Below are 27975 nucleotides of genomic sequence, written 5' to 3'. Positions count from 1 at the left end.
ACAGAACGCGATTTCACGCGAAATGGACGCCGGCTCCCGTGGCTCGGCAGTCCCAGGAAGTTACCTCGCGTATTTCCGGTCTGGTATTTCCGGCCCCGCCCGTTCCGGCGCACGCGCCGTTCTCGTGGCTCCTCTCGGTGCCGGTGCTGGAGCCCGGCTCGGGCTGAAGTAGCTATGGATTCTTTGGATCGAGTTGTGTAAGTACTTTGGTCATCGTGGTGGAGTGGGGACGGCGGCGACCGTGTCTCCACGGTTACCTCCTTCCTCTCTGGCACTTTGCCTTCGTCTGTGCGGGTGGGTTCTCCAGCTCGTACGGCCAGCGCGGGGAGATCCGGAAGGGCCCGAAAGTCCTCGCCCACCCCCCCCCCCCCCCCCCGCGATGGCCGCTTTCATCTTTCCGGGCCTGAGGCCTGCTTGCTCTGGTGTGAGTGGGGGTACCGTGAGGGGTAAGAGCTCCGACCTTTGAGTCTGACAGATCGAGGTGACAGTCCGAGAGGGCTACTTAACGCCTTGTGACTGGGCCATCCACCTCTCCAAAGATCCGTTTACGTCCATCTCTGATGAGCAGTGAGAGTTTGGTGAAAGCTTTTGTGAAGTTTTTGCTGCAGCATCTGTGAAATGTTCATTAGCTTGCTCTATTCCTTTCAGCTTTCGTACACTTCTAGCTATCCTTCAGGAGTGTTTTGGGTCCTGTCGTGGGGCCTGAACTCTGGGCCTGGGCGCTGTCCCTCAGCTCTTCAGCTAAAGGCTAGCGCTCTACCACTTGAGCCACAGCACCACTTCCGGCTTTTTTTCTTTTTGCTTATGTGGTGCTGAGGAATCGAACCCAGGGGCTCATGCATGCAAGGCAAGCGCTGTACCACTGAGCCACCTTCCCATCCCTCCTTCAGGAGTGTTTTAAGTTAAAAAATATTTACTAGATATTCCTGCTGTTTTTTTTTTTTTATGATTTTCTGGCGATTTACAAGTGCAATGCAGAAGACAGTTTTTGTTGTTAAGAGATAATTAATCAACATAATTAATTATATACGTGTAAAGTTTTGGGTTCACAAAGATGAGTTGCTATTTATAGAAAGCTGATAAACGTGTCAAGTGCTATTTGCATTCATTGTTAGTGAGATGTATCAAATCACATTATTATAGAGCATATAATGTGTATAGATCAATTAGTTATTTATTTTTAAAAAATTAACATCTGTTTTACCAAAGGGTTCATTATGCATATGATGCACTTTGGTCAAATCGATCACCTCCACTGTTCTCTACATGGCTGTTAATTTGTTTTTGTTTTGTTTTGTTTGCCAGTCCTGGGGCTTATAATTGGGGCTTGGGCACTGTCCCTGAGCTGCTTTTTGCTCAAGGTTAGCACTCTACCACTTGAGCCACGGCCCTACTTCTGGCTTTTTCTGTTTATATGGGACTGAGGAATAGAACCTAGGGCTTCATGCATGCAAGGCAAGCACTCTACTGTTGAGCCATATTCCCAGCCCTGATTTTTTTTTTCTTTTTCTGTGCCAATCCTGGGGCTTGAACTCAGGTCTGGGTGCTGTCCCTGAGCTTTTTCGCTCAAGATTAGTGCTCTATCACTTGAGCCACAGGTCTACTTCTGGCTTTTTGCTGGTTAATTGGAGATAAGAGTCTCACAGTGTTCCCTGCCCTGGCTGGCTTTGAACAGTGATCCTCAGATTTTAGGCTACTGAGTAGCTAGGATGTTAGGCATGAGCCACTGCCACTTGGCTCTTAATTTGGTTTTTGTTGTTGTTGTTGAATTTAGCTTTTTGTTTGCTAATTAGTTTCTCTGCCACTTGAGTCAAACCTCTAGGCCTTTTTACTTTAGATTACTTTTCAGATAAAGTCTCACTATTTTGCTCAGGCTGGCTTGACACTTTAATCAACCTACTCTTCCTCCTGTATAGCTGGGCTTACAGGACACCACCTTGTGTGCCTTGTTTGTTGTGCTATCTCACTATTTGCCTAAGCTAGCAATGAGCCTCAATTGTGGAATTATATATATATATATATAGCTGGGATTATCTATACTATTTTTTTTTTTTTTTTTTTGGGTCCGGTCATGAGGCCTGAACTCTGGGCCTGGGCACTGTCCCTCAGCTCTTCAGCTCAAGGCTAGTGCTCTACCTCTTGAGCCACAGCGTCACTTCCGGCTTTTTTCTTTTTGCTTATGTGGTGCTGAGGAATTGTACCCAGGGCCTCAGGCATGCAAGGCAAGCGCTCTACCACTGAGCCACCATCCCAGCCCCCGATTATCTATACTATTAACCACACCTGACCTCTGTGATTTGATTTAATAAATAATATATATCTTTTTTTTTTTTTTTTTTGCCAGTTCGGGGGCCTGGGCACTGTGCTAGTGCTCTACCACTTGAGCCATAGCACTACTTCCAGTTTTTTGAGTGGTTTATTGGAGATAAGAGGCTCATGTACTTTCTGCTAGGGCTGGCTTTGAACTGTGATCCTCAGATTTTAGCCTCCTGAGTAGCTAGGATTACAGGCATGAGACACTGACACATGGTTGGAGAATTTTTAAATTCCACATAGGAAGCTAAAGTAGTTATACATTCTGTTTTTCTTCCCCAAGGATCCATAAGACTGGATGGAAGAAGGAAGGTGTAATACTTATTTAAGATGGAATTCTGGCAGAAAACCATTTGGAAAGCAAGCTTCTCTACATTTCCTTTTCTAAACAAATTATAGTAACATGCCATTCTACTGTCACATTAAAAAAAATCAGGATAATAATTTGTGTTCCATTCATGTTATACAAGGTGATTGGTCTACATCAGTTTTTAAATCTAGCTCATTGTGAAGATTGACAAATACTAGCTTTGTAATTGTGGGCACATTACTTCTCTAGCCTTAATTTGCCTCATCTTTAAATTGTACCTTACTAGAGTTATTCTATTAAAGTGTTAACTATTGACAGGTGCTGGTGATTTACATCTGTAATCCTATTACTCAGTAGGTTGAGATCTGAGGATCACAGTTTGAAGCTAGCTTGACTAGAAAAGTCCACAAGACTCTTATCTCCAATTGATAAGCAAAAAACAAGAAGTGGATCTGTGGTCAAGTAGTAGATTTACTAGCCTTGAACAAGAAAGTCAAGTGAAGCCAGGTGCTGGTGACTCACATCTGTAATCCTAGCTACTCAGGAAGCTGAGATCTGAGGATCACAGTTCAAAGCCAGCCCAACAGGCAAATTCATGAAACTCTTAACTCTAAGCACAAAAAAGCCAGAAGTGCAGCTGTGACTGAAGTGATAGAACTCTATCTTTGAACAAAGAAACTCAGGTATGTCACATAGGCCCTAAATTGAAGTCCCAGGATTGCCCCCTCCCCCCCAAAAAAAGAAAATAAAAATACCAGTATTTATTTGAGTTCTTTAATTTTAAAAAGTTAAGGAAAAATCAGTAGTAACATAGTGCCAGGAAGACTGAGAATGTGGCATGAAGCCCTGGGATTGATTCCTCAGTACCACATAAACAGGAAAAGCCAGCAGTTGCTCTGTGGTTCAAGTGCTAGCCTTGAGCAAAAGAAGCTCAGGGACAGTGCCCAGGCCCTGAGTTCAAGCCCCAGAACTGGCCAAAAAAAAAAAAAAAATGCTGGGAATATCAAAATATAAGTTTTCTTAGGAAGCCAAAAGCTACTAAAACACGTATTTAACAGTAATAATGGAGTACCTTCTATATTATCTCCCTATAAATTAGAGATTCTTTTTGTTTTTGTTTGTTTGGGTGCCAGTACTGGAGCTTGAACTCAGGATCTGTGTAGTGTTCCTTAGCTTTTTTTTTTTTTGCTGAAGACTAGTGTTTTCTCCCACTTCAGCCTCAGCTCCACTTTCGGCTTTTTGAGGTTAATCGGAGATAAGAATCTCTTGGACTGGGCTGGGAAGGTGGCTCAGTGGTAGAGTGCTTGCCTTGCATGCATGAGGCCCTGGGTTCGATTCCTCAGCACCACAAAAGCAAAAAAAAGCTGGAAGTGGTGCTGTGGCTCAAGTGGTAGAGCACTAGCCTTGAGCTGAAGAGCTGAGGGGCAGTGCCCAGATCCAGAGTTCAGGTACCATGACTGGCAAAAAACCAAAACAAAACAAGAATCTCTTGGACTTTCCTGTCTAGGGTGGCTTTGAATCTTTATCCTCTAATCTCAGCCTCTAGAGTAGATAGGATTACAGGTGTTGAGCTACTGAAATCTGGCTGAGTTTGTTTGTTTGTTTGTTTTGGTCAGTCACGAGGCTTGAAATGTGGATCTGGGCACTGTCCCTCAGCTCTTCAGCTCAAGGCTAATGCTCTACCACTTGAGCCACAGCACCACTTCTGTTTTTCTGGTGGTTAATTGGAGATAAGAGTCTTTCAGACTTTTCCTGCCGGGGCTGGCTTTGAACCTCAATCCTCAAATCTCAACCTCCAGAGTAGCTAGGATTACAGGCATGAGCCACTTGTGCCTGGCCAGAGAGTTTTTAAATGATAGAATTTGGTCATTAGTCATTTGTACTATGAGAAAACATATTACAAATTATGCTTTTCCAAACAGAAAACCCAAAACAAAAAGGGCCAAGCGATTCCTTGAGAAGAGAGAACCCAAGCTGAGTGAAAATATTAAAAATGCCATGCTGATTAAAGGGGGAAATGCCAATGCCATAGTGACACAAGTTCTCAAAGACATGGTATGTATGTCTACTTTTCTTTCCAGGGAGTTAGGCCTGTCTCCCATATGTTCAATTTTGAAGTCGTATTGAAATGATTTTAGAAACTATGGGCATGCTAAGTTGGGCTAAGTAGGGTAAGTTTGCCTTAAGATTTGCTGCTCTTAGAGAAAAGCTGACATTGGAGGTTGTCTTGGTAGAACGTGACTACTGATTTTCTTTTTTGTCAATTGTGGGGCTTGAACTTGTCCCTGAGCTTTTTCACTCAAGGCTAGTGCACAACCACTTTGAGTCACAGCTCTACCTTCTGTTTTCTGCTGGTTAATGAGAGATAGGAGTCTCAGAGACTTTCCTGTCCAAGCTGGCTTGGAACCCTGATCTTCAGATCTCAGGCTCCTGAGTAGCTAGGATTACAGGCATGAGCCACTGGCACCTGGCTCTGCTTTACTTTAAAACAGCTAGTTGCTGTAGTAAATTTAAAACTGGCTTCAATTACTAGAGTTCACTTTACACATATTTTCAGAAACATTTAATATATAAAATGAGATAAATGCAGATTACTGTGTATTTATTCATTTGGCACCACTGGTTAGTATCCTATCTTCAGGGTCTTGCTATATAGTGCTTCAGCTTTCTAAGTGCCAGCATACCCAGCCTGAGTGTGTTTTCAAGCTTGACTAAACTCCATATGTTAATTAAACATGAATCAATACAGACATGAGAATACCGACTATGTGTTTACCCTTTCTGAAATGTTTGATGTTATTGTGTTAGTGAGACCCAGTTCCTCTCCTTCCCACATCCTGTCAACACAATGACCTTTTGTATTTAAGCTCCAAGAACAGCACAGTATTAAAGATTATTACAATAACACATTCATAATGACTCAAGTTGGCAAGAAAACAGGTAAGCATTTGGCTAAGAATCATTAAAAGTTTTGGTACTTGATATGATGGTACATACCTGTAATCTAGCACTTAAGTAAAAGCTGGAGGATTGAGAGTTCAAGGCCTAAAACGTATATGTAGGCACACAAAGTAGGGAATCAAAATTTAAGATGTGTAGACGATTGAAAAATCATAAAAACCTTTAATTAGGAATATACTGTCTAAGTTAGAACATTAAGCTTATAAGATATTGTAAGTAATCAAAAGACAGCCTTGTAGAAGACAGGATAGGATTCAGGAATCAGAGCAGTTTCAGGATGAATGTTGTGATGCTTTATTTTAATCTGTTTTGTAGAATTTTTTAATTATTTTTTTTTTCAGTATGCACTGAAAAAACCATATGGCGTTCTATATAAAAAGTAAGTAATGATTTTTATTCTTACTTTATCTTAAATCTTTTGGTCTTACTAGAAAAGTAACAATTTTCACTAGTTTTACAATAAAAAAATTAAAAAAAAAGAAAAGTAACAATTGCTTCATGACATAGAAAAAATACCTTTTTTTTTTCTTTTGCCAGTCTTGTGGTTTGAGCAGTGCCTGGGTACTGTCCCTGATCTTTTTTTTTTTTGGGTCCGGTTGTGGGGCCTGACTCTGGGCCTGGGCGCTGTCCCTCAGCTCTTCAGCTCAAGGCTAGCGCTCTACCACTTGAGCCACAGTGCAACTTCCGGCTTTTTTCTTTTTGCTTATATGGTGCTGAGGAATCGAACTCTGGGCCTCAGGCATGCAAGGCAAGCGCTCTACCACTGAGCCACCTTCCCAGCCCCTGTCCTTGATCATTTTTGCTCAAGAATGTTGCTCTACCATTTGAGCCACAGTCCCACTTACATCTTTTTTTTTTTTTTTTTTTTTTTTTTTTGTCGGTCGTGGGGCTTGAACTCTGGGCCTGGGCGCTATCCCTCAGCTCTTCAGCTCAAGGCGAGTGCTCTAACACTTGAGCTACAGCGCCACTTCCCCACTTACATCTTTTTTAGTAGTTCTTTTTTTTTTTTTCCAGTTCTGGAGCTTGAACTCAGGGCCTGGGCACTGTCTCTGAGCTGCTGCTTTTGCTCAAGGCTAGCACTCTACCACTTGAGCCACAGCACCACTTCTAGCCTTTTCTGTTTATATGGCACCGAGGAATTGAACCCAGGGCTTCATGTATGCTAGGCAAGCACTCTACCACTAAGACACATTCCCAGTCCTTTAGTAGTTCTTTGAAAATAAAGAGTCTCATGAACTTCCCTCCCTGGGCTGGCTTCAAACCTCAATCCTCAGATCTCAGCCTCCTGAGTTACTAGAATTACAGGCATAAGCCAGCAGTGCCTGGCCTATTGCCCTTAAAAAATTATTTTTATTAAGTTGTTGTACAAAGGGGTTCAATTCCAGAAAGAAGTCAGGTTATGGGTATATTGCATTTATATCACCCCTTCCATTGTTCTCCCCCCTCTTTCCCATCCCATCTGTACCCTCAATTAGTTTTTATATAATGTACAATGAAAATAAGAACTGCACTTGCTTACCTTTCCTCCCTCCATAATTGCCTCCCTCCCAACATACTTTAATTGGACCTCCCTCCCTCCCTCCTGCCTTCCCTCCTTCCTTCCCTCCTTCCTTTCCTCCTTCCATCCCTCCCTCCCTTCCTTCCCCCTAATTCTGGGGCTTGAACTCAGGAGCTGTCCCTGTGCCTCTTTATGCTCAAGGCTAGTGCTCTACCGCTTGAGCCACAGCCCACTTTGCCCTTTTTCTGAGTTGTTTATTAGAGATGAGTCTCACAGACTTTTCTCCTTGGGCTGGCTCCAAATTGTGATCCACAGATGTCAGCCTCCTGAGAAGCTAGTATTGTAGGCATGAGCCACCAGCTTTGATTGAAACTTTGAAGGAAGTTTATATTTTCTATTTTTTCAGTGACTGTTATGTCAATGTGGATTCAATATATTCTTCAGGCTTATAATCCAATTCTGTCATATTTATTTATTTTTGTTGGTCATGGGGCTTGAATTCCGGGCCTGGGCGCTGTCCCTCAGCTCTTAAGCTCAAGGATTAAAGGCATGAGCCATCCCGCACCTGGCTTTATTCTACCTTGTTAATGGTACAGTCCATTCTCATGCAGCAGACAGATGCTTTAATAAGAACATTTCAGTCTTGTCCTGGAGGTAGTGTTTCTCATTCTTTCTTTTTTTTCTTCTTGTGTTTGGGCTTGAACTCAGGGCTCAGGTACTGTCCCTGAGCCTTTTTGCTCAAGGCTAACACTCTGCCACTGTAGCCTCTATTTCCAGCTTCTTGTTCGTTAATTGAAGATAAGAGTCTCACAGACTTTCCTGGCTGGCTTTGAACTATAATCCTCAGATCTCAACCTCCTGAGTAGCTGGATTACAGGTGTGAGCCTTGGTTCTAGGCCTGCCTACCTGCCTGCCTTCTTCCTTCCCCCCCTTTCTTTCTCATTTATTGTTATTATAACTGAGGAGTTAACAATTTCATTAGTTAGGTATTGAATACCTTTCTTTTTTTGAACAATGTCACCCCTTCCTTTTCTTTCCCTGTTTGTCCCTCCCATCTCTGTCCACAAGTTACATAGGTCATGTTCCACATAATGTATGCAGAGTAGCATGATTGCATTTGCTTACTCTCCTTCCTACCTTTCTGCACTCCTTCCCCACCCCTAGTGTCGAGGCATACATTTCTCATCTTGTCCAATAATGCTCTGTATTATCTGGGTGTCATACTTCCACACCATTTTCCCCTTTGCTTATTAAGTTCCACTGATAATTGCCTTCTTTCTGTTGCTTGAAAGTCCAAGTGTGTTTCTATCTCAGAAACTTTGCACTTTTTTCTTTTTGCAGTACTAGGCATGTAACTGATTAATCTGGTCTTAGCTCAGTCATTTTTCACTAACCGATTTTATTTTTACCATAATTATACTTTTTGCATTCTTTTATTTTCCCACTAGAATATAAGCTTTATAAAAGCAAGCATCTTATTTGATGAAGCATCTCTAGCTCTTAAAATAGTGCCTAGCATGTAAAAGCACTAAATAACTGTACCTAACAATTAATGTCTTTTCAGGAGTTTAAAAATCACTTTAATATAAAGTTATCTTTTACTCAGCATCTTGCTTAATTAAACTTACCAAGATTATTAAAGTTGGAATCACCTATTTTATTATTGTTAGGAAAAACATTACAAGACCATTTGAGGATCAGACATCACTGGTAAGTACAAGTCTTTCCTAAATTTTTTTTTTTTTTTTTTTTTTTTTTTTGTATTGATACTGGAGCTTGAACTCAGGGACTTGTATTCTCCCTTAGCTTTTCACCCCAGTCAGGAGTTCTACCACTTGAGCCATAACTCCACTTCTGGACATTTGCTGGTTAATTGGAGATAGGACTCCCATAGACTTTTCTGCCCAGACGGGTTTCAAATCTTGATCCTCAGAACTTAGCCTCCTCAGTAGTTAGGATAACATTCATGAGCCACCAGCACTAGACCCTCATTTTTGAATAGTCTAAATAATAAGGGGAAAACTGAAATATTCTAGTGTGAAAACTGGAGCTGGAGGTATGGTTCAGAAGTAGAATGCTGGCCTAGTAAGTGTGGGGTGGGGTTGAGTTCAAACCTCAATACTACCCCAAAGACTAGATATACATGTAAACATACTTATGTAATATTAGTATATATTGACATATATATCTAATAATATATTTATAATGTAGTTATATTGGCAGGGCTAAGGTTATGGCTCAAGTGGTAGAGTTGTCCAGCATGTGCAATGCTCTGGACTCAAGCCTCAGCGCTGAGACAGACAGATATTAGAAATATATATATATATATATTGCCAGTCATGGTGCCCGAACTCTGGGCCTGGGCACTGTCCCTCAGCTCTTCAGCTCAAGGCTAGTGCTCTACCACTTGAGCCACAGCACCACTTCCAGCTTTTTTGCTTATGTGGTGCTGAGGAATCGAACCCAGGGCCTCATACATGCAAGACAAGCACTCTACCACTGAGACACCTTCCCAGCTTCTCTCTCTCTCTCTCTATATATATATTTTAAATTTTATTTGTGAACATATTGTACAGAGGGGTTACAATTACATGGGCAGGATAATGCATACATTTCTTACCAAGCATTGCAGCCTCCTCCTTTGTTTACCCTTCACATCCCTTCCCAGCCTCCCCCTTCCCCCCCCAATACTCCCCCCCCTTGCACCTACGTTGTAAACAACTTGTACTTCTCATTGTTGCAACAGGTCCACCTGTATCCTTAAACGACTTGTTTTTCCCCATCTCCTCCACAAGTTATACTGACATCAAATATAGTGAAAGCAGGGGTTATACTGTGGGGGAGGGACATACAAAGCAACAAAGAAATAATCTTATAAATGTGTTAGAAACACATGCATGAAAGAAAAAAACGTTAAAATACATATCTAAGGGTTCATTTTCCTAACATCACATTCTATATACATTTTTTATAAAGTACTTCTAGTCTCATTAAATTAAAAATTTATCCATATCTTTTTTTTTTTTTTTTTTTGGTCCGGTCGTGGGGCCTGAACTCTGGGCCTGGGCGCTGTCCCTCAGCTCTTCAGCTCAAGGCCAGCGCTCTACCACTTGAGCCACAGCACCACTTCCAGCTTTTTTCTTTTTGCTTATGTGGTGCTGAGGAATTGAACCCAGGGCCTCATGCATGCAAGGCAAGCGCTCTGCCACTGAGCCACCTTCCCAGCCCTAAATTTAAAATTTAAAAGCTAAGCATGAAGTGTTTTTTCTTTTATATACCTGTCTAGTTTACTATATATTCTCTTAATTTCCAATATGTTTTTTTAGTTTAGAGATAAGAATTCTTAAGGGGATTTTTGTTGGTTTGATTTTATAGGAGTTCTTTTCAAAGAAGTCAGATTGTTCTCTGTTCATGTTTGGCTCCCATAATAAGAAGCGGCCAAATAATCTGGTAATAGGTAAGTATCATTTACTTTTCAGTGTTTCTATTCACAAAATAAGCTATGTGCCACAGATTACCAGATGGTATTTATAATTAAAAACTTACCAGCTCTAAAATAGTGTTTTCTTTTCACCTTGTGACATTGAATAAAGTTTGCTTTGGTAGAGCACTTGCCTTTGGATTTTTATTTTTATTTTTTGTTTGGCTATGGGGCTTGTACTCAGAGCCTAGGCACTGTCCCTGAGCTCTTTTTGCTCAAGGTTAAGACTCTATCACTTTGAGTACAGAGCCACTTCCAGTTTTCTGGTGGGTAGTTGGAGATTGAGTCTCACAGACTTTTCTTGCCTGGGCTGGCTTTGAACCACGATTCTCAGATCTCTGCCTCCTGAGTAGCTAGGATTACAGGCGTGAGCCCCCAGCACCCAGCTTGGAATTGGAGTTTCCATGTTAAGAAGGGGTATATAAGTATTATCCAGTCAATAATAGGACATTAAGACAAGAATGAATATGATAGAGTTCCTGAGTTATTAATCTCTTAAGACCGCTTTTGCTCTATCTTTGTGGAAACAGTTCTGATTTAAAAAGAAGTGTAGGGGCTGGGAAGGTGGCTCAGTGGTAGAACGTTTGCCTTGCATGCATGAGGCCCTGGGTTCGATTCCTCAGCACCACATAAGCAAAAAGAAAAAAGCCGGAAGTGGTGCTGTGGCTCAAGTGGTAGAGCGCTAACCTTGAGCTGAAGAGCTGAGGGACAGCGCCCAGGCCCAGAGTTCAGGCCCCACAACTGGACCCCCCCCAAAAAAATAATAATAAAAATAAAAAGAAGTGTAGCCTTTGAGACACTTAGCATCCCCCCTTATGTAGTTGTAGATACAGCATGGTTACCTTGTACCTGCATTGGGTGTCATTGACCTAATTACCATGGCCTCCTGAAGATACAGCTGTCATACTGTGTCAGCAGGCACAAGAATCTAAGTTCAAAGATCAGTATCCAAAGAAAAAAGAAATGTTCTTAGTTATTTTCCACCCTCTGCCCCCACTCTCATACAGGGTTTTACTCCATAGCCAGAATAGCCTCCTGTCTTTACATTCTGAGTGCATGTGCTACCACTTTTTACTTTTTTTTTTTTAATATTTTTATTTTTATTTTTATTTATTTATTTTTGTTGGTCCTGGGGCCTGAACTCTGGGCCTGGGCACTTCAGCTGAAGGCTAGCACCCTACCACATGATTGTCAGCCCCACTTCTGGCTTTTTCTGCTTATGTGGTGCTGAGGAATCAAACCCAGGGCTTCATGCATGCAAGGCAAGCACTCTACCACTGAGCCACCTTCCCAGCCCCCATTTTTTACTTTTTTATAACATAATGAATGTGTGCTAATTTTTATAGAGCTCCTTCTGGCTAATATCCTAAAAATCTTCTCTAGGTCAGCTGAAAATTTGAAAAAGAGGGAACATGTAACAGAGTCTAGAGAAAGAGGAGACCGGTTGTTAGGCAGTTTGAACCTGCAGGTAAATGGGTATACATAGTTGGCTGTTTGGGAATGTCTGTGCTCAAGAGTACACTTTCCTTCTAGGTCGTATGTATGACTACCATGTACTGGATATGATTGAATTAGGTGTTGAAAAGTTTGTGTCTCTAAAGGATATTAAGGTAAGATACTGAAAATAAGACTAGAACACATTTTGTAATGTTGATCTTGGCCAGTTATGGCACCTGGTAAAGACCACTGATTTAAGTATCTCTTCTCGTGTGTGTGTGTGTGTGTGTGTGTGTGTGTGTGTGTGTGTGTGTGTGTGTGTGTGTGTGTGTGTGTGTGTGTGTGTGTGTGTGTGTGTGTGTGTGTGTGTGTGTGTGTGTGTGTCAGAGAGAGAGTGTGTGTGAGCATAGTATCTCTTCGTGTGTGTGTGTGTGTCAGAGAGAGAGTGTGTGTGTGTGTGTGTGTGAGCATGCCAGCTTGTTATTTGGGCTTGGATTGAAGGCTTTATGCTCTTCCTCAGCTTTTTCTATTTTGGTGCTGGTCCTAGGGCTTTAACTCAGGATCTGGGTGCTGATTTGAGCTTTTTTGTTCAAAGGTTAGGGTTTATCACTTGAATCATTGCTCCACTTCTGGCTTTTTGGTAGTCAATTGGAGTTGTGTCTCATGGATTTTTCCCAGGTTGGCTTCATATGGGAACCTCAGATCTCAGCTGCCTGAGTAGCTAGGATTACAGGTGTTGTGCCAACAGTGCCTGATTCAAGAAGAGTTTTTCCCCCTCAGCTCTTCAGCTCAGTGTGAGCACTCTACCACTTGAGGCATAGCACCACTTGCAGTTTTCTGGTGGTTAATTGGAGATAAGTCACAGACTTTCCTACCCGGCTGGCTTTGAGCCAAGATCCTAGAATTCAGCCTTCTGAGTAGCTAGGATTACAGGCATGAGTCATTGGCTCCCAGCTTGGCAATATTTTTTGGTCGTGGGACCTGAACTCTGGGCCTGGGTGCTGTCCCTCAGCTCTTCAGCTCAAGGGTAGTGCTCTACCACTTGAGCCATAGCACCACTTCTAGCTTTTTCTGCTTATGTGGTGCTGAGGGATCGAACCCGGGCCTCATGCATGCAAGGCAACCACTCTACCACTGAGCCACCTTCCCAGCCCCTTGGCAATATTTTGAAAAATATAATTTTATTGTTATTACTAAGATGCTGTACAGAGGGGTTACCATTTCATAAGTTAGGTAAGGAATATAATTTTTTGGACAAAGTTATCACTTCTTGGCTTTGCCCCAGTTTCTCCCTCTTTTCCTTGCCCACAAGTTGCATAGTTCATTTACATAGTGTATACTGAATACAATGTCTGCATTTGTTTATCCTTCCTCCCCCCATTTTTGTGTCTTTCCTCCCCTCTAAAAAATTCAAAAACCCCCAAAAGATTATTAGTTTTTTGGTGCTTATGTGTATACATATGTATTTACACATGCATCCTAGTGAAAACCTCCCTGTATAACTAATGTCCACTAATTTAAAAAAGTAAAATAATAATAACCAACAAAAAGCCACACTGGAGGCATGGCTTAAGTGATAGAGGGCTGAGCAAGGTCTTTAGTTTAAGCCCCAATTCTGCCAAAAAAGAAAAAAAAGTTCACCCCCTACCTCGCCTTCTTGCCTGTATTGAGGTTCAGATTGCTAGACAAGCACTGTACCACATGAACCACATCCTCAGCTCAAAATCCTACCTCTTTTTATATCTGTAATTAGTATATACAGTCCTAGTTTTAGTACAATTAATAAAATACAATTTTTTTTTTTTGGTTGTTCATGAAGCTGGAACTTGGGGCTTGGCATTGTCCCTGAGCTTTTTCACTCAAGGCTAGCACTCTACCACTTTGAGTGACAGGGCCACTTCCAGTTTTCTGATGGTTCATGGGAGATAAAAGTCTCACTGCCAGCTGGCTCCTGTGGCTCATTCCTATAATCCTAGCTACTCAGGAGGCTGAGATCTGAGGATTGCAGTTAAAAGCCAGCCCAGGCAGGAAAGTCCTTGAGACTGTTCTCTCCAATAAACCACTAGAAAACCGGAAGTAGGGCTGTGGCTCAACTGTAGAGCACCCGCCTTGAGCTGAAGAGTGCAGGGACAGCACCCAAGCCCAGAGTTCAAGCCCCATGACCAACAAAAAAGTCTCACTTCCTTTTCTGCCCTGGCTGGCTTTGAACTGCAATTCTCAGATCTCAGCCTTCTGGGTAGCTAGGATTCCAGGCATAGCCACCCACGCCCAGCTTAGAACACAGTTTTGTAAAGCCTGGTGCTGGTGGCTAACGCCTGTAATCCTAGCTATTATGGAGGCTGAGATTTGAGGATCACGGTTTAAAGCCAGCCTGGGCAGGAAAGTCCATGAGACTTTTATCTTCAATAAACCACTCAGAAAACCAGAAGTGGCGCTGTGGCTCAAGTGGTAGAGCTCTCATCGTAAGCTGAAGAGCTGAGGGATAGTACCCAGGCCCAGAGTTTAAACCCCATGACCAACAAAAAATAAAGAAAACTTTTTTTTTTTTTTTTGTCAGTTGTGGGCCTAATCTCTGGGCCTGGGCGCTGTCCCTCAGCTCTTCAGCTCAAGGCTAGCACTATACCACTTGAGCCACAGTGCCACTCCCGGATTTTTCTGCTTATGTGGTATTGAGGAATTGAACTCAGGGCCTCATGCATGCAAGGCAAGCACTCTACCTCTGAGCCACCTGCCCAGCCCAAGAAAATATTTTTGTATATAAATATTGACTATCTTAAAATCAGCATGTAATAGTTTAGCATTTGATAATTATATATGTACAATGTTTTTATCATTTCATAGAACAGTAAATGTCCTGAGGGAACAAAACCCTTGTTAGTATTTGCTGGCGATGATTTTGATCTAAGAGAAGACTATCGGAGACTAAAAAATCTTCTTATTGGTAAGTATTAACAAAAAACTATTGGTATGTATTAATCTTCATTATTTGCAAGGTAACTTAAGTAGTTAGTTTAAGACTCCTTTTGTGACTACTTTGCTACTTGAAGTATATAATTCTCCCCCCACCCTCCCATACACTTTCTGATCATTTCATTTTCCCCTATTTCTTTTTGTCTTGTCTTTTGAGGTCTTGCTATGTATTCCACACTTACCTGGAACTAAGTAGCCTAGATTAGCCTTAAACTTGAAGTCCTAGCCGGGTGCCGGTGGCTCACACCTGTAATCCTAGCTACTCAGGAGGCTGAGATCTGAGGATCTCGGTTCAAAGCCAGCCTGGGCAGGAAAGTCCGTGAAACTTCAATAAACCAACAGAAAACGGAAGTGGCGCTATAGTTCAAGTGGTAGAGTGCTCGCCTTGAGCTGAAGAGGTGAGGGACAGTGCCCAGGCCCAGAGTTCAAGCCCCACGACTGACAAAAAAAACCCAAAAAAACCAAACTTGAAGTCCTTCTGCTCAGCCTCCCAAGTAATGGGATTATAGGTCTGTACTACCTTTCTTAGCCCTATTAATTATTTTTTCCCCACCAATTGCAGGAAACTGCTTACTTATTTCTAAGTTATAGTTTCTGCCTATACTGTGGAATTAGATGATTATTGTTTTTTTAATGCTGTAGTAATGTTTATGTAGTGTTTTGTACTTTAAAAAGTGTAAATACCCATCTTCTGTCACTATTGGCATCCTTAGATTAACTTAGAAAATTGCTAAGTACAGTTTTGAGATTGTTACATGTCATCCACCTTCATCACTTCCATTCCAAACCCCTCAGCTTGGTATAGGCCTTTTGTAATATAATCCCCATACAACTGGCTTTCTTAGCTCCTCACTTTGTTTCATTCTTTTGTATTATGAATATTCTTGTCTTTCCCATTGCCATTTATCTAGTTTCTGCTATGCTTTTAAGTTTGTGTTTATACCCTGTGTGACTTCCAGAAACTTTTACTTTATTGTCATCTTGATTCTAAGTGCCAAGCATTTTCTAAGTTCTTTGCATTGGAAGAACTTAATAATGTCATTTTTTTCCATGAGTCTTTTTTGATGTTGTTGTTTTGTTGTTTTTTTTTGGTCCGGTCGTGGGGCCTGAACTCTGGGCCTGGGCACTGTCCCTCAGCTGTTCAGCTCAAGGCCAGCGCTCTACCACTTGGGCCACAGCCCCACTTCTGGCTTTTTGCTTATGTGGTACTGAGGAATCGAACCCAGGACCTCATGCATGCAAGACAAGCGCTCTACCAATGAGCCACCTTCCCAGCCCCTCTTCTTCTTTTTTTTTTTTTTTTTAAGAGGGGGCAATGGTTAGTAGAGATGGGACCCGAGGTCTTGTGTATACTAAATAAGCCTATGCTCTACCTCTGATCTATTCTGCCAATCCCAATAGATGACTTACTCTTAGTGAATGATTTTTAAATTTACTGTTAAGTGGTTGTACAAAAGATGTTGCAATTTAACATGTCACTTTATGTGTGCAATGCTTATCCCTCAAGCAATATTTCTTAAGTGAATTCAGCTTTGTTGTTGTTGTTGTTTTTTGGTGTGTTTGAGGTTTGCTTTATTTTGAGATAAGATTTTCACTGTATAGGCTATCCTCAAACTCATTCTTCTGTTTTAACCTACACAGTACTAAGATTACATGCATTTGCCACCACACCTACTCTTCATTGAGATTATTTATGGTTCTAATACTGGAATTACAATTTTCAGAACATCTCATTTTCTTATTAATAATGGCTACATTTTTTTTCTTGTGGTGCTAGAGATTGACCCCAGAATCGAGCATATTGGGGGAATGCTCAACCACTGAACTATAATCCCAACCAGTAATGAATGACTACTTCACCATAATTATTTATTTAATCTTTATAAATACTGTAGAACTTGGTGGCATTTTCACTTACAAATGGGAAACACAAATCTGAAAAGTAACTTTTTTTTTTTTTTTGGGTAGGTCATGGGGCCTGAACTCTGGGCCTGGACACTGTCCCTCAGCTCTTTTTTTTTTTTTTGGGGTCCGGTCGTGGGGCCTGAACTCTGGGCCTGGGTGTTGTCCCTCAGCTCTTCAGCTCAAGGCTAGCGCTCTACCACTTGAACCACAGCGCCACTCCCGGCTTTTTTCTTATGTGGTACTGAGGAATCGAACCCAGGGTCTCATGCATGCAAGGCAAGCGCTCTACCACTGAGCCACCTTCCCAGCCCCTCCCTCAGCTCTTCAGCTCAAGGCTAGCACTCTTACCACTTGAGCCACAGCATTACTTCTGGTTTTTCTGCTTATATGGTACTGAGGAATCGAACCCAGGGCCTCATGCCTGCAAGGCAAGCACTCTACCCACTAAGCCACCTTCCCAGCCCCTGAAAAGTAACTTTTTTTCAACCAGTATTTCACCAAGATTTTCAGTTACTTGACTCCATTAGCCCAGATTTCTTGTTTTTTGTCCTTATGTCTGCTATCTAATTATTATTAGTGAGGAAGATAATTACACTCGATTAAAATGGAGAGGGGCCAGGTTCTGGTAGTTTATGCCCATAATCTAGCTACTCAGCAGGTTAAGATCTGAGGATCACAATATTAAAGCCAGCCTAGGCAAAAAAGCCCAACAACCACTGAAAAGCCAGAAATGAAGCTGTGGCTCAAGTTGGATAGTGCTATCCTTGAGCATAGGACTGGCAAAAAAAACAAAAAATCCAAAACAGGGCATTGTTTGCCTCTTTGATTATTGCATTCATTCATTCATTTATTCACACAGGTTCTTGCTAGTTAGTACAGCAGGCTCTAAAAACTTATACTCCTCTCTTGTCTTAGATTTACAGGACAGCAGAGTTAGATTTCAGTAGCTTTTGTAAGCCCCAACCTGTGATTATTTGTGCTTCCACTAGATGGCATGAAATGCCATATAATGCAGTGGTGTGGGAGGACATGAAAACAACCGGAACTGGGAGACCGAAACAGGATAGATAAGGAAAGGAATGAGATTGTAGACTACAACAGCAAGTTATGTCGAAAATCAAGTAAGACAACTGCTTCTTGGTTTATGTTATATTTAAGTGAAATATACTAGTGTCATTTAACATTAGGTATATATGCTAAGAAAATGTCTAGGGGCTGGGAAAGTGGCTCAGTGGTAGAGCACTTGCCTTGCATGCATGAGGCCCTGGGTTCAATTCCTCAGCACCACATAAGCATAAAGAAAAAAGCCGGAAGTGGCGCTGTAGCTCAAGTGGTTGAGCGCTAGCCTTGAGCTGAAGAGCTGAGGGACAGCGCCCAGGCCCAGAGTTCAGGCCCCACAACCGGACCCCCCCCCCCCAAAAAAAAAGAAAATGTCTAATGTGTGAGCATCAGAATGTATGTACACGAACTAAATGATTGATTGTCACATCATTAAGTGATATAATCTATTGGGGCCACTCTCTTGTGGATCATTATTGACAGAACATCCTTAGTGCATGGCTACTCGAAGGAGGGAAAGGAATGAATGAAGGACTTTCTTCCCAGTAGTAAGTTTCTATTTTGCTTTCCTAAATGTTACATAGTTTTGTAGTTTTGTGTAATAATGTGGGAGAACTGCTTTTGTTCCCCCTACCCCCTTTTTTTGTTGGTCATGGGGGCTTGAACTTAGGGCTTGGGTGCTGTCCCTGAGCTCTTTTGCTCAAGGCTAGTGCTCTACCCCTTTGAACTACAGCTCCACTTCTGGTTTTCTGTTGGTTAATTGGAGTTAAAGGTTTCCTGGACTTTCCTGCCTAGGCTGGCTTTGAACCATGATCCTCAGATCTCAACTTCCTGAGTAACTAGGATTACAGGTGTGAGCCATGCGCTGGACTTTGTTTTCCCCCTTCGTTTTCTTATTTGTATTTGTTTTATGCGCTGGTTCTGGGGATTGAACTCAGAGCCAGCCTGGGCATTGTTTCTGAGCTACTTTTGCTCAAGGCTAGCACTACTATTTGAGACATAGTTCCATTTCCAGCTTTTTTGGTACTTTGTTGGGGATAAGAGAGACTTGTGCACTTCCCTGCCCAGCCTTACTTCAAACCTTATCCTCAGATCTCAGCCTCTTGAGGAGCTAGAATTATAGATAGGTATGAGCCACCAGCACCCAGCTTGATGTACACTTTTTAGAAAATTATGAATCAGTGTTTTTGGGATTTACTGATCCCAAGCCAAAGTAAATCTTATGGTAATTATAATACTTCTATGCTGAGTTTTGACAAAAGGGAGAACTTGAAAACTGAAAAATGAACATGTCTCAATGAACTAAACACAGAAATAGTCATGAGCACTGGGTGCTGGTAGCTCATGCCTGTAATCCTAGCTACTCAGGAGGCTGAGATCTGAGGATCACAGTTCAAAGCCAGCCTGAGCAGGAAAGTCTGTGAGACTCTTATCTCCAGTTAACCACCAGAAAACCAGAAGTGGCACTGTGGCTCAAGTGGTAGAGTGCTTGCCTTGAACTAAAGAACTCAGGGACAGCACCCAGGCCCAGCGTTCAAGCCCCATGACCGACAAAAAAAGAAAAAAGAAAAAAAAAGAAAAATAGTTATGAGATAGAGTGAACATTATTCAGGGATTTTTTCAGGGGGGGAGGGGAGGGGATTGGTCGTGGGGCTTGAACTTGGCCTGAGTGCTGTCCCTCAGCTCTTCACCTCAAGGCTAGTTGCTCTGCCACTTGAGCCACAATGTCACTTCCTCAGGGATTATTTTTTGTGCTACCCATTTTACCTTTGCCAGGTGAGCTGTAGCTCAGAATAAGAACATTTAGAATGAGGCTTTTTGTACCTGAACTTTGAAAGCATGCTTGGTTTATTTTCTTTTTTTAGATTTTTTCAGAGGTCCCACAGTATCAAATATCCGTCTGGCTGGATTAGAGTATATTTTGCACTTCACTGCACTGAATGGGAAGATTTACTTTCGAAGTTATAAGTAAGTGCATTTCTTAACATGTTTCTCTTAATCCTTAGGATTCTATCATTTTGTTTGATAGAGCTCAATACTAAAATGGGCTTCTGCACAAAGGTTTGTTTGGAAAATTTGCAGACTAGTAGTAACTGCATCTCTGTGCTGATCCTTGACCTGTCATTCCATTGTTAACTTCTGCCTCTGAAATTACTTTTCCAGGGTGACATCTAGTAGTGTTAAACTCTGTGTGAGCCTAACTCAGTAATGCCCTCCATAGCTTTTTAAAAAAAAATTTTGTGTTCATGTATTGAATAAATTCAATAAACTGATAAACTGATAAAATAATCAGATAGTAACATTATAGTATTTTAGATTTTTTTTTAAAGAGTCACTTCTTACTAATTAGGAATAAAATGTTGTTTTTCCAAAATAAGCTGGATTTCAACAAAACAACTTAATATTGTTAGGTTTTAATTGTATATCTAAAAAGGCAGTCTTAATTCAAAAGATTTCAAATACAGAAATTAAATCAGATCACAGTCATTTGACCCAAAGTAAAAGTAAAATACATTTCCAGCATCTTTTGTAGATAATTTGAGTCCCAAGCTTTATGAATAAAATTTTGGGGTTTTTTTTGGTTTTGTTTTTGTCGGTCATGGGGCTTGAACTCTGGGCCTGGGCGCTGTCCCTCAGCTCTTCAGCTCAAGGCTAGCGCTCTACCACTTGAGCCACAGTGCAACTTCCAGTTTTCTGAGTGGTTTATTGGAAATAAGAGTCTCATAGACTTTTCTGCCTGGGCTGGGTTTGAACTGTGATCCTGTCTGAGGATCACAGCTACTCAGCCTTCTGAGTAGCTAGGATTATAGTGTGAACCATCAGCTCCTAGCTGAATGAGGTTTTTATTTTTATTTTTTTTAAATAGTACTAAAAATTGAACTCAGAGTCTTGTACTTGTTAAGCAAGCTTTATATTGCTTGAGCTATGCTCTAGTGTGCCCCCCGTCCCTCTAGCGAAATAGTGTTCAGTTCTCAAATGGATTCAGAACACCTGCTTTATATAAGTCAAGACAACCAAAGCAAATCTTACTAAAATTTAAAAGAATAATGTAAATGGAGTAATAAGCTTAGGCACTGTTGGCTCATGCCTGTAGACCTAACTACTCAGGAGACTGAAATCTGAGGATCGTGGTTCAAAGCCAGCTGGGGCAGGCAAGTCCATCATACTCTTATCTCCAATTAGCCACTAGAAAACCAGAAATAGAACTGTGGCTTAAAGTAGTAGAGCACTAGACTTGAGGAAAAGAGCTAAGGGTCAGCACCCAGGCCTCGAGTTGAAGCCCCATGACAGACAAAAATAAATAAATAAATATAAGGAGTACTAAGTATCAGTGACTAGATTCAGTTTACCCTCTCTCTTCCGCCTTGCCCTTCTACTCTATTTTCAGCACACTTAAAATCCAAGTAGGCAGATATTTTTTCAGTAGAATTTAATGACATGCTATGTATAATATGCCTCTTAAGGTAAGCTATACTTTATGCATAATGCTTGTTTTTTTTTCTTCATAATATAATAGGTGCCTGACCACCTTATGCAACCAAATTAAGCTAAATATTCACCTTTTTTGTCAGTAACTTGCATCTTGGTCTCAACTTTATTGAGTTAGAGATACTTAGTTCTTTTCACCATATGAATTTTCATCATACCAGTTTTTCATCATAGGGAATTAAAAGTAAAATAACTTTTAACCAAAGGTAAAAGTAGCTCACACATGTATTCTTATATACTCAGGAGGCTGAGATTTGAGAATTGGGTAGGAAAGTCCTTGTGAAAAAGCCAAAAGTAGAGCTGTAGTTCAAGTGGTAGAGCAACATCTTTGAGTGAAAAAGCTCAGGGACAGAACTTAGACTCTGAGTTCAAGCACTACTACCTATGCATGCATGTGTGTGCACATGTACACACACAACGTGTATAATAATAGGAACTATACATGTAGTTTGGTGGTAGAGTTCTTGCCTAGTATGCACAAAATGATGAATTTAATTGCTGGCAACACACACAAAGTAAGATAATAATAAAGTAACGTAATAAACATACAATGATTGCAAGGGATAATTAGGAGTTTCTATAATTTTTAGCTAGCTCAGATTTCAAGGCACTTGAACCTTTGATGAGTTTGTCACATTAAGGTTTTTAAATTGACTTCAGTCAAGATCGTTAAATGTCTGTGCTATAGGGAAACATTGATTTTGAATGGATTAATTCCTAAAGTTACACACACACACACGCACGCACGCACGCACGCACGCACGCACTCACGCACGCGCGCGCGCGTCAGGTGTAGGACTTGAACTTAGGGCCTAGGCACTGTCTCTGAGTTTGTTTTTTTGTTTTGTTTTGTTTTTGGGTCCATTCGTGGGGCCTGAACTTTGGGCCTGGGTGCTGTCCCTCAGCTCTTCAGCTCAAGGCTAGCGCTCTACCACTTGAGCCACAGAGCCACTTCCGGCTTTTTTCTTTTTTCTTTTTGCTTATGTGGTGCTGAGGAATCGAACCCAGGGCCTCATGCATGCAAGGCAAGCGCTCTACCACTGAGCCACCTTCCCAGCCCTGAGTTCTTTTTTTATTCAGGGCTAGCACTATACCACTTTGAGCCTCAGCACTGCTTCCATTTTTCTGATGGTTAATTGGAGATGAGTCTCATGAACTTTATTGCCAAGGCTCACTTTGAACTACCATCCTCAGATCTCAACGTCCTAAGAAGCTAGGATTTCAGGTGTAGCTCATTACCTTGGTATAAGAGCTAGAGCTCAGGGCATGGTCCATGCTAAGCTAAACATGCCCTCTACTATTGAATTACATTCCCAGATAGCCAATATTATTTTATTTATTTTTTATCAGTTGTGGGGCTTGAACTCTGGGCCTGAGCGCTGTCCCTCAGCTCTACAGCTCAAGGCTAGTGCTCTACCACTTGATTTACAGTGCCACTTCTGGTTTTCTGGTGGTTTATTGGAGATAAGAGTTTCATGGACAGGCTGGGAAGGTGGCTCAGTGGTAGAGCGCTTGCCTTGCATGCTCGAGGCCCTGGGTTCAATTCCTCAGCACCACATAAGCAAAAAGAAAAAAGCCGGAAGTGGCGCTGTGGCTCAAGTGGTAGAGCGCTAGCCTTGAGCTGAAGAGCTGAGGGACAGTGCCCAGGCCCAGAATTCAGGCCCTACAACCGGACCCAAAAAGGAAAAAAAAAAAAGTTTCATGGACTTCCCTGCCCAGGCTGCCTTTGAACTGACGATCCTCAGATCTCAGCCTCCTGAGTCGCTAGCATTACAGGTGTGAGCCACCGGCTCCTGGCCAATATTATTTCATACTTATGTAAATCTGTGAAATGAAGTCAAATAAAAATTCCAATGTGTGGCTGCGCATAAATGGTCCTTGGACTTGAATTCAGGGCCTTGGCACTGTCCCTGAGTTTTTGTGCTAAAGGCTAGTGTGCTACCACTTTGAAATGGCTTAATATCCAGCTTTTTGGTAGTTAATTGGAGATAAGAGTCTCACAGACTTTCCTGCCTGCGCTGGCTTGGAAGCACAACCCTCAGGTCTCAGCCTCCTGATTAATTAGGATTAGTGGCATAGGAACCACTGGTGCCCGGCAGGGGAGAACTTTTTAAAGACAAGGCATCATTTCTGTTTTCCTGTTCCATAAAGGCTGCTGTTGAAGAAGTCTGGCTGCAGAACACCACGGATTGAGTTGGAAGAGATGGGGCCGTTGTTGGATTTGGTTCTGAGAAGGACCCACCTAGCCTCAGACGATCTTTATAAACTGTCTATGAAAATTCCAAAAGCTCTCAAGGTATGTGACCTGCAGTGAGTGCTCTCCTTCAGTTTGTGTGCTTCATACTTCTTCCCAGAAAAGGTTTGAGGCATCTTCTATTAAATGTCGCACATGACAAGATCAATAACATAAATAAATTAGGCACAGCCAGCAACTGGGAAGTTTTACTGTAAATTTGAGTTGAGTTTTTTGGTAGCCAGGACTGCCATTTCAGCAAAAATAAGAATGATTTTGGGCATTGTGAAGACAAGGTTTAGAGCTTTTAGGTGTATAAACCATATGTACATAAAATGTTTGACTTTTCAGTGGTGTTATAAAACAGCTTTGCTATGCTAATTATGGAATGCTAGTAGAAAGTGGAATGATAGCTGAACAGAGCAAATTTTGTGTTGCATAGCAGCAGTTAGTGTAGTGCTCATAGTGCAGTCTCACATTTACCTAGGGATTGTTGGTAGTACAGAATATTAGGCCTACCAGATCTAGTTGAGAACCCCTCAGGTGACTTGAATGTACATAGGTTTGAGAAGAAAGTCAGGTGGGTCTGTTCTCTGTCACTGAGGTTTCCTCACAACTGGGAATTGTTATTATGATAGTTGATTTTTTTTTATCAGTTTGTGATAGTAGAAAGCCATTAAAAAATTTATATATATTCACAGACATACATTTCCCCCCTTGTTTTATAGCCAAAGAAGAGGAAAAATATCTCTCAAGATACTTTTGGTACAACTTATGGAAGGATACACATGCAGAAACAAGACCTAGGCAAACTACAAACCAGGAAAATGAAGGGATTGAAGAAACGACCTGCAGAAAAGATAACAGAAGACAAGGAGATAAACCCCAAGAAAATTAAAAAAAGTTAATAGAACTTAGCCAAAAGTCCAGTTTTATTGTGGTGTATTTACTTAAGAAATTTGTCAAACTCAGACCATTCAGTTTCTTAAATGATTTTATTGTATATTTTTATAACATAATTTGCTATGTATATTTGAGCTACTTTTATAATTTCTTTTAAAAAATTATGTAGTTGTACAAGAGATTACAGTTCCATAAGTCAGTTATGAGTACAGTGCATCTTGAGCATTCATATTTTATGACTGGTAATATACTGATACTTTGCTTAAAGTAAGCCCTCTCTTTGTGCTGTTAGATTTGGTTATGCTGTTTTTTTATCTGATGTGTTATTCTCATTCTCCAAAAACCTCTTTTCTTTGGGTGGGTGAATGAATGAGTGAGGTGGAACTGAGGCAGAAGTATCACAAGTTTCAGGCTAGCTTAGCTGGGTCATGACATCTGCCAAAACAAAAAGACAGTACATGGACTTTGTTTTGTGGTTTGTGATAACAGCCTTGTATTTGAACTCAGCCTGGGTACTATCCCTGGGACCTTTTGTGTTTTTAATTGAAGATAAGAGTATCATGAAAGGAGCTGGGAAGGTGGCTCAGTGGTAGAGCACTTGTCTTGCATGCTTGAGGCCCTGGGTTTGATTCCCCAGCACCACATAAGCAAAAAGAAAAAAAGCTGGAAGTGGCGTTGTGGCTCAAGTGGTAGAGTGCTAGCCTTGAGCTGAGGGACAGTGCCCAGGCCCAGAATTCAGGCCCCACAACCAGACCCTTCCCTCCCCCCCCCCCCCCCCCCCGAAAAAAAAGTGCCATGAAAGTTTGTGACAAAGCCTGACTGTTAGCTTTGAACCTCAGTCCTCAGATCTCAGCTTCTTGAGTAGGTAGGATTATAGGCATGAGTCACTGGTACCTGGCTATGCTGACATAGCCATATTGCATATATCCTGATGGTCCTGTAAAATTTTATCACTTAATGAAGGCTTTCTTTTCTTTTTGGGTCCGGTCGTGGAGCCTGAACTCGGCCTGGGCGCTGTCCCTCAGCTCTTCAGCTCAAGGCTAGCACTCTACCACTTGAGCCACAGCGCCACTGCCGGCTTTTTTCTTTTTGCTTATGTGGTGCTGAGGAATTGAACCCAGGGCCTCATGCATGCAAGGCAAGCGCTCTACCACTGAGCCACCTTCCCAGCCCTCTTTTTTTTTTTTTTTTTTTGGTCAGTCCCTGGTGCCTGAACTCTGGGCCTGGGTGCTATCCCTCAGCTCTTCAGCTCAAGGCTAGCGCTCTACCACCTGAGCCACAGCACCACTTCTGGCTTTTTCTGCTTATATGGTGCTGAGGAATTGAACCCAGGGCCTCATGCATGCAAGGCAAGCACTCTACCGTTGAGCCACCTTCCCAGCCCATGAAGACTTTTCTTTAAAGGACAGTTTTTGCTATGTAACTCTTGTTTGCTAAGTACCACCAGTTCTCCTGCCTTAGCTGTCCAAGACCCATGTGCCACCACTCCCAGAATTCATAGCACAATTTTTGGGGCTGGAGGTGTAGTGTAGCTAGGTGGCACAAGTAGATTTTCTATATAATCAAAATATGATAAAGTCCTAGTAAGTGAGCACATTTGCATAGCCAGTTCCAGTCAGATTAAGAAACAGTAATTGTCTTGACTCCTGGGTCAGTGGGCCATAGCAAACATGTTTTCTAGTGATAGAAGGGAAACTGACATTTAATGTGACTCAAGTGCTAAGAATGCTTGCCTGCAGTTATACTGACCTCAAACTCAGTATTTCCAATAAATATATAAACAAAGCATAGATTACTTGGGATTCTTTTTTTTTTTTTTTTTTTTTTGGTGGTAGCATTGGTGTTGGAGTCTGAACTCGGTGCCTTACGCTTGCTACAGAGGTGCTCTGTAGCTGAAACCATGCCTCCAGCCCTTCTTTACACTGATACTTTTAGAGATAGGGCTTCATTTTTGCTCAGATTTATAGGTGGAACACAGTCCACCTATTTTACACTTTACAGATGCCATCACACCCAGCTTCTTTCCTACCAGGCGTGCTTTCCAAGAAATAAAGGAGATTGGTTCCTATCCCCGATGTGTGCCTTCTTACCTTCTATAGTCCTTAAAGTCTGTTAGTGTAGAGGTCACTCCAGGTGGAGGGACCACTAACAACTTGAGCAGTAGCAGCTACCCGCTGGCCCTTTGAGGTACTGGTCTTACCATGTTTCAAGAAACTGGGTGTCTTAGTCATGCATTCCAGGAGATTTTTTTTTTTTTTTTTTTTTTTTGGTCTGTTGTGGGGCCTGAACTCAGGGCCTAAGCACTGTCCCTCAGCTCTTCAGCTCAAGGCTAGCACTCTACCACTTGAGCCACAGTGCCACTTCCAGCTTTTTCTGCTTATAGGGTGCTGAGGAATCAAACCCAGGGCCTCATGCATGCAAGACAAGATCTCTATCACCAAGCCACCTTCCCAGCCCTGCATTCCAGATTTTTTATTTTTATTTTTATTACCATTATTATTTTTTGGTTAGTCATGGGGCTTGAATTCAGGGCCTGGGTGCTATCTCTGAACTCTTTTGGCTCAAGGCTAGCATTCTATCTTGAGCTATAGCACCACTTCTGGTTTTCTGGTGGTTAATTGGAGATAAGAGTCTCACAGACTTTTTCTGCCCCATCTGGCTTTGAACCATGATCTTCAGCTCTCAGCCTCCTGAGTAGCTAGGATTACAGGTTTGAGCCACCTCAGCCTGGCTGCCACTAGTTTTTTATTTTTTTTTTGGGGGGGGGGGTCCGGTCGTGGGGCCTGAACTCTGGGCCTGGGCGCTGTCCCTCAGCTCTTCAGCTCAAGGCTAGCGCTCAACCACTTGAGCCACAGTGCCACTTCCGGCTTTTTTCTTTTTGCTTATGTGGTGCTGAGGAATCAAACCCAGGGCCTCGATCATGCAAGGCAAGCACTCTACCACTGAGCCACTTTCCCAGCCCCGTGGCTGCCACTAGTTTTATAGGGGATAATTGGGACATAAACATACAATATATTCTAATCCATGTCTTCATACCTTCTATCACTCCTTTAATACTCCCCTCACCAATTCCCTGGTATTTAAAAAAACAGGTATTAAAAATACTTTTATTAAGATGTACAGAGGAGTTACATAAGTGTTAGTGAGTACATTTTTTTTTTTTTGACAATGTCACCTCTTCCTTTCCTTTCCTCCAGTTTCCCCTCTTCCAGCCTTGCCCACAATTTACAAAGGTCATTTTCCACATAAGGTCTATTGAATAGCATTGTTGGATTTGTTCACCCTTCCTCCGTTTCTGTGTCCCTGCTTTACCCCTCCCTGTACAAGAAGAAAACCCAAAGCAAAAACAAGCACCACCACTGCCTTTGTTTCCTGGAGTTTGTTTCAATAAAAAAGTATTTTAAATGTTCAGAGAA

General features: G+C 41.8%; 1 protein-coding gene across 2 annotated transcripts; it reads left to right on the top strand.

The window, feature by feature from the left end:
- Positions 1-107: 107 nt before the first annotated feature.
- Rpf2 (ribosome production factor 2 homolog) lies at positions 108-27975 on the top strand. 2 transcript variants are annotated; one of them, XM_070010988.1, is made up of 10 exons: positions 108-197; positions 4546-4678; positions 5926-5963; positions 8753-8792; positions 10458-10539; positions 12097-12173; positions 14842-14941; positions 19800-19902; positions 23575-23719; positions 24385-27975. In XM_070010988.1, the coding sequence occupies exons 1-10, from the start codon at positions 175-177 to the stop codon at positions 24562-24564; spliced, it is 921 nt and encodes a 306-aa protein (XP_069867089.1). In that variant the 5' UTR covers positions 108-174; the 3' UTR covers positions 24565-27975. The 2 variants fall into 2 exon arrangements, with proteins under 2 accessions (XP_069867089.1, XP_069867090.1); XM_070010989.1 differs by lacking the exon at positions 108-197 and adding an exon at positions 2646-2783.

Source organism: Dipodomys merriami, unplaced genomic scaffold (assembly GCF_024711535.1).
Source record: "Dipodomys merriami isolate MVZ:Mamm:240054 unplaced genomic scaffold, mDipMer1.0.p SCAF_8, whole genome shotgun sequence".
Taxonomy (NCBI): Eukaryota; Metazoa; Chordata; class Mammalia; order Rodentia; family Heteromyidae; genus Dipodomys; species Dipodomys merriami.
The sequence above is the reverse complement of the archived record's forward strand: the minus strand, read 5'-3'. Positions and strand labels throughout refer to the sequence as shown.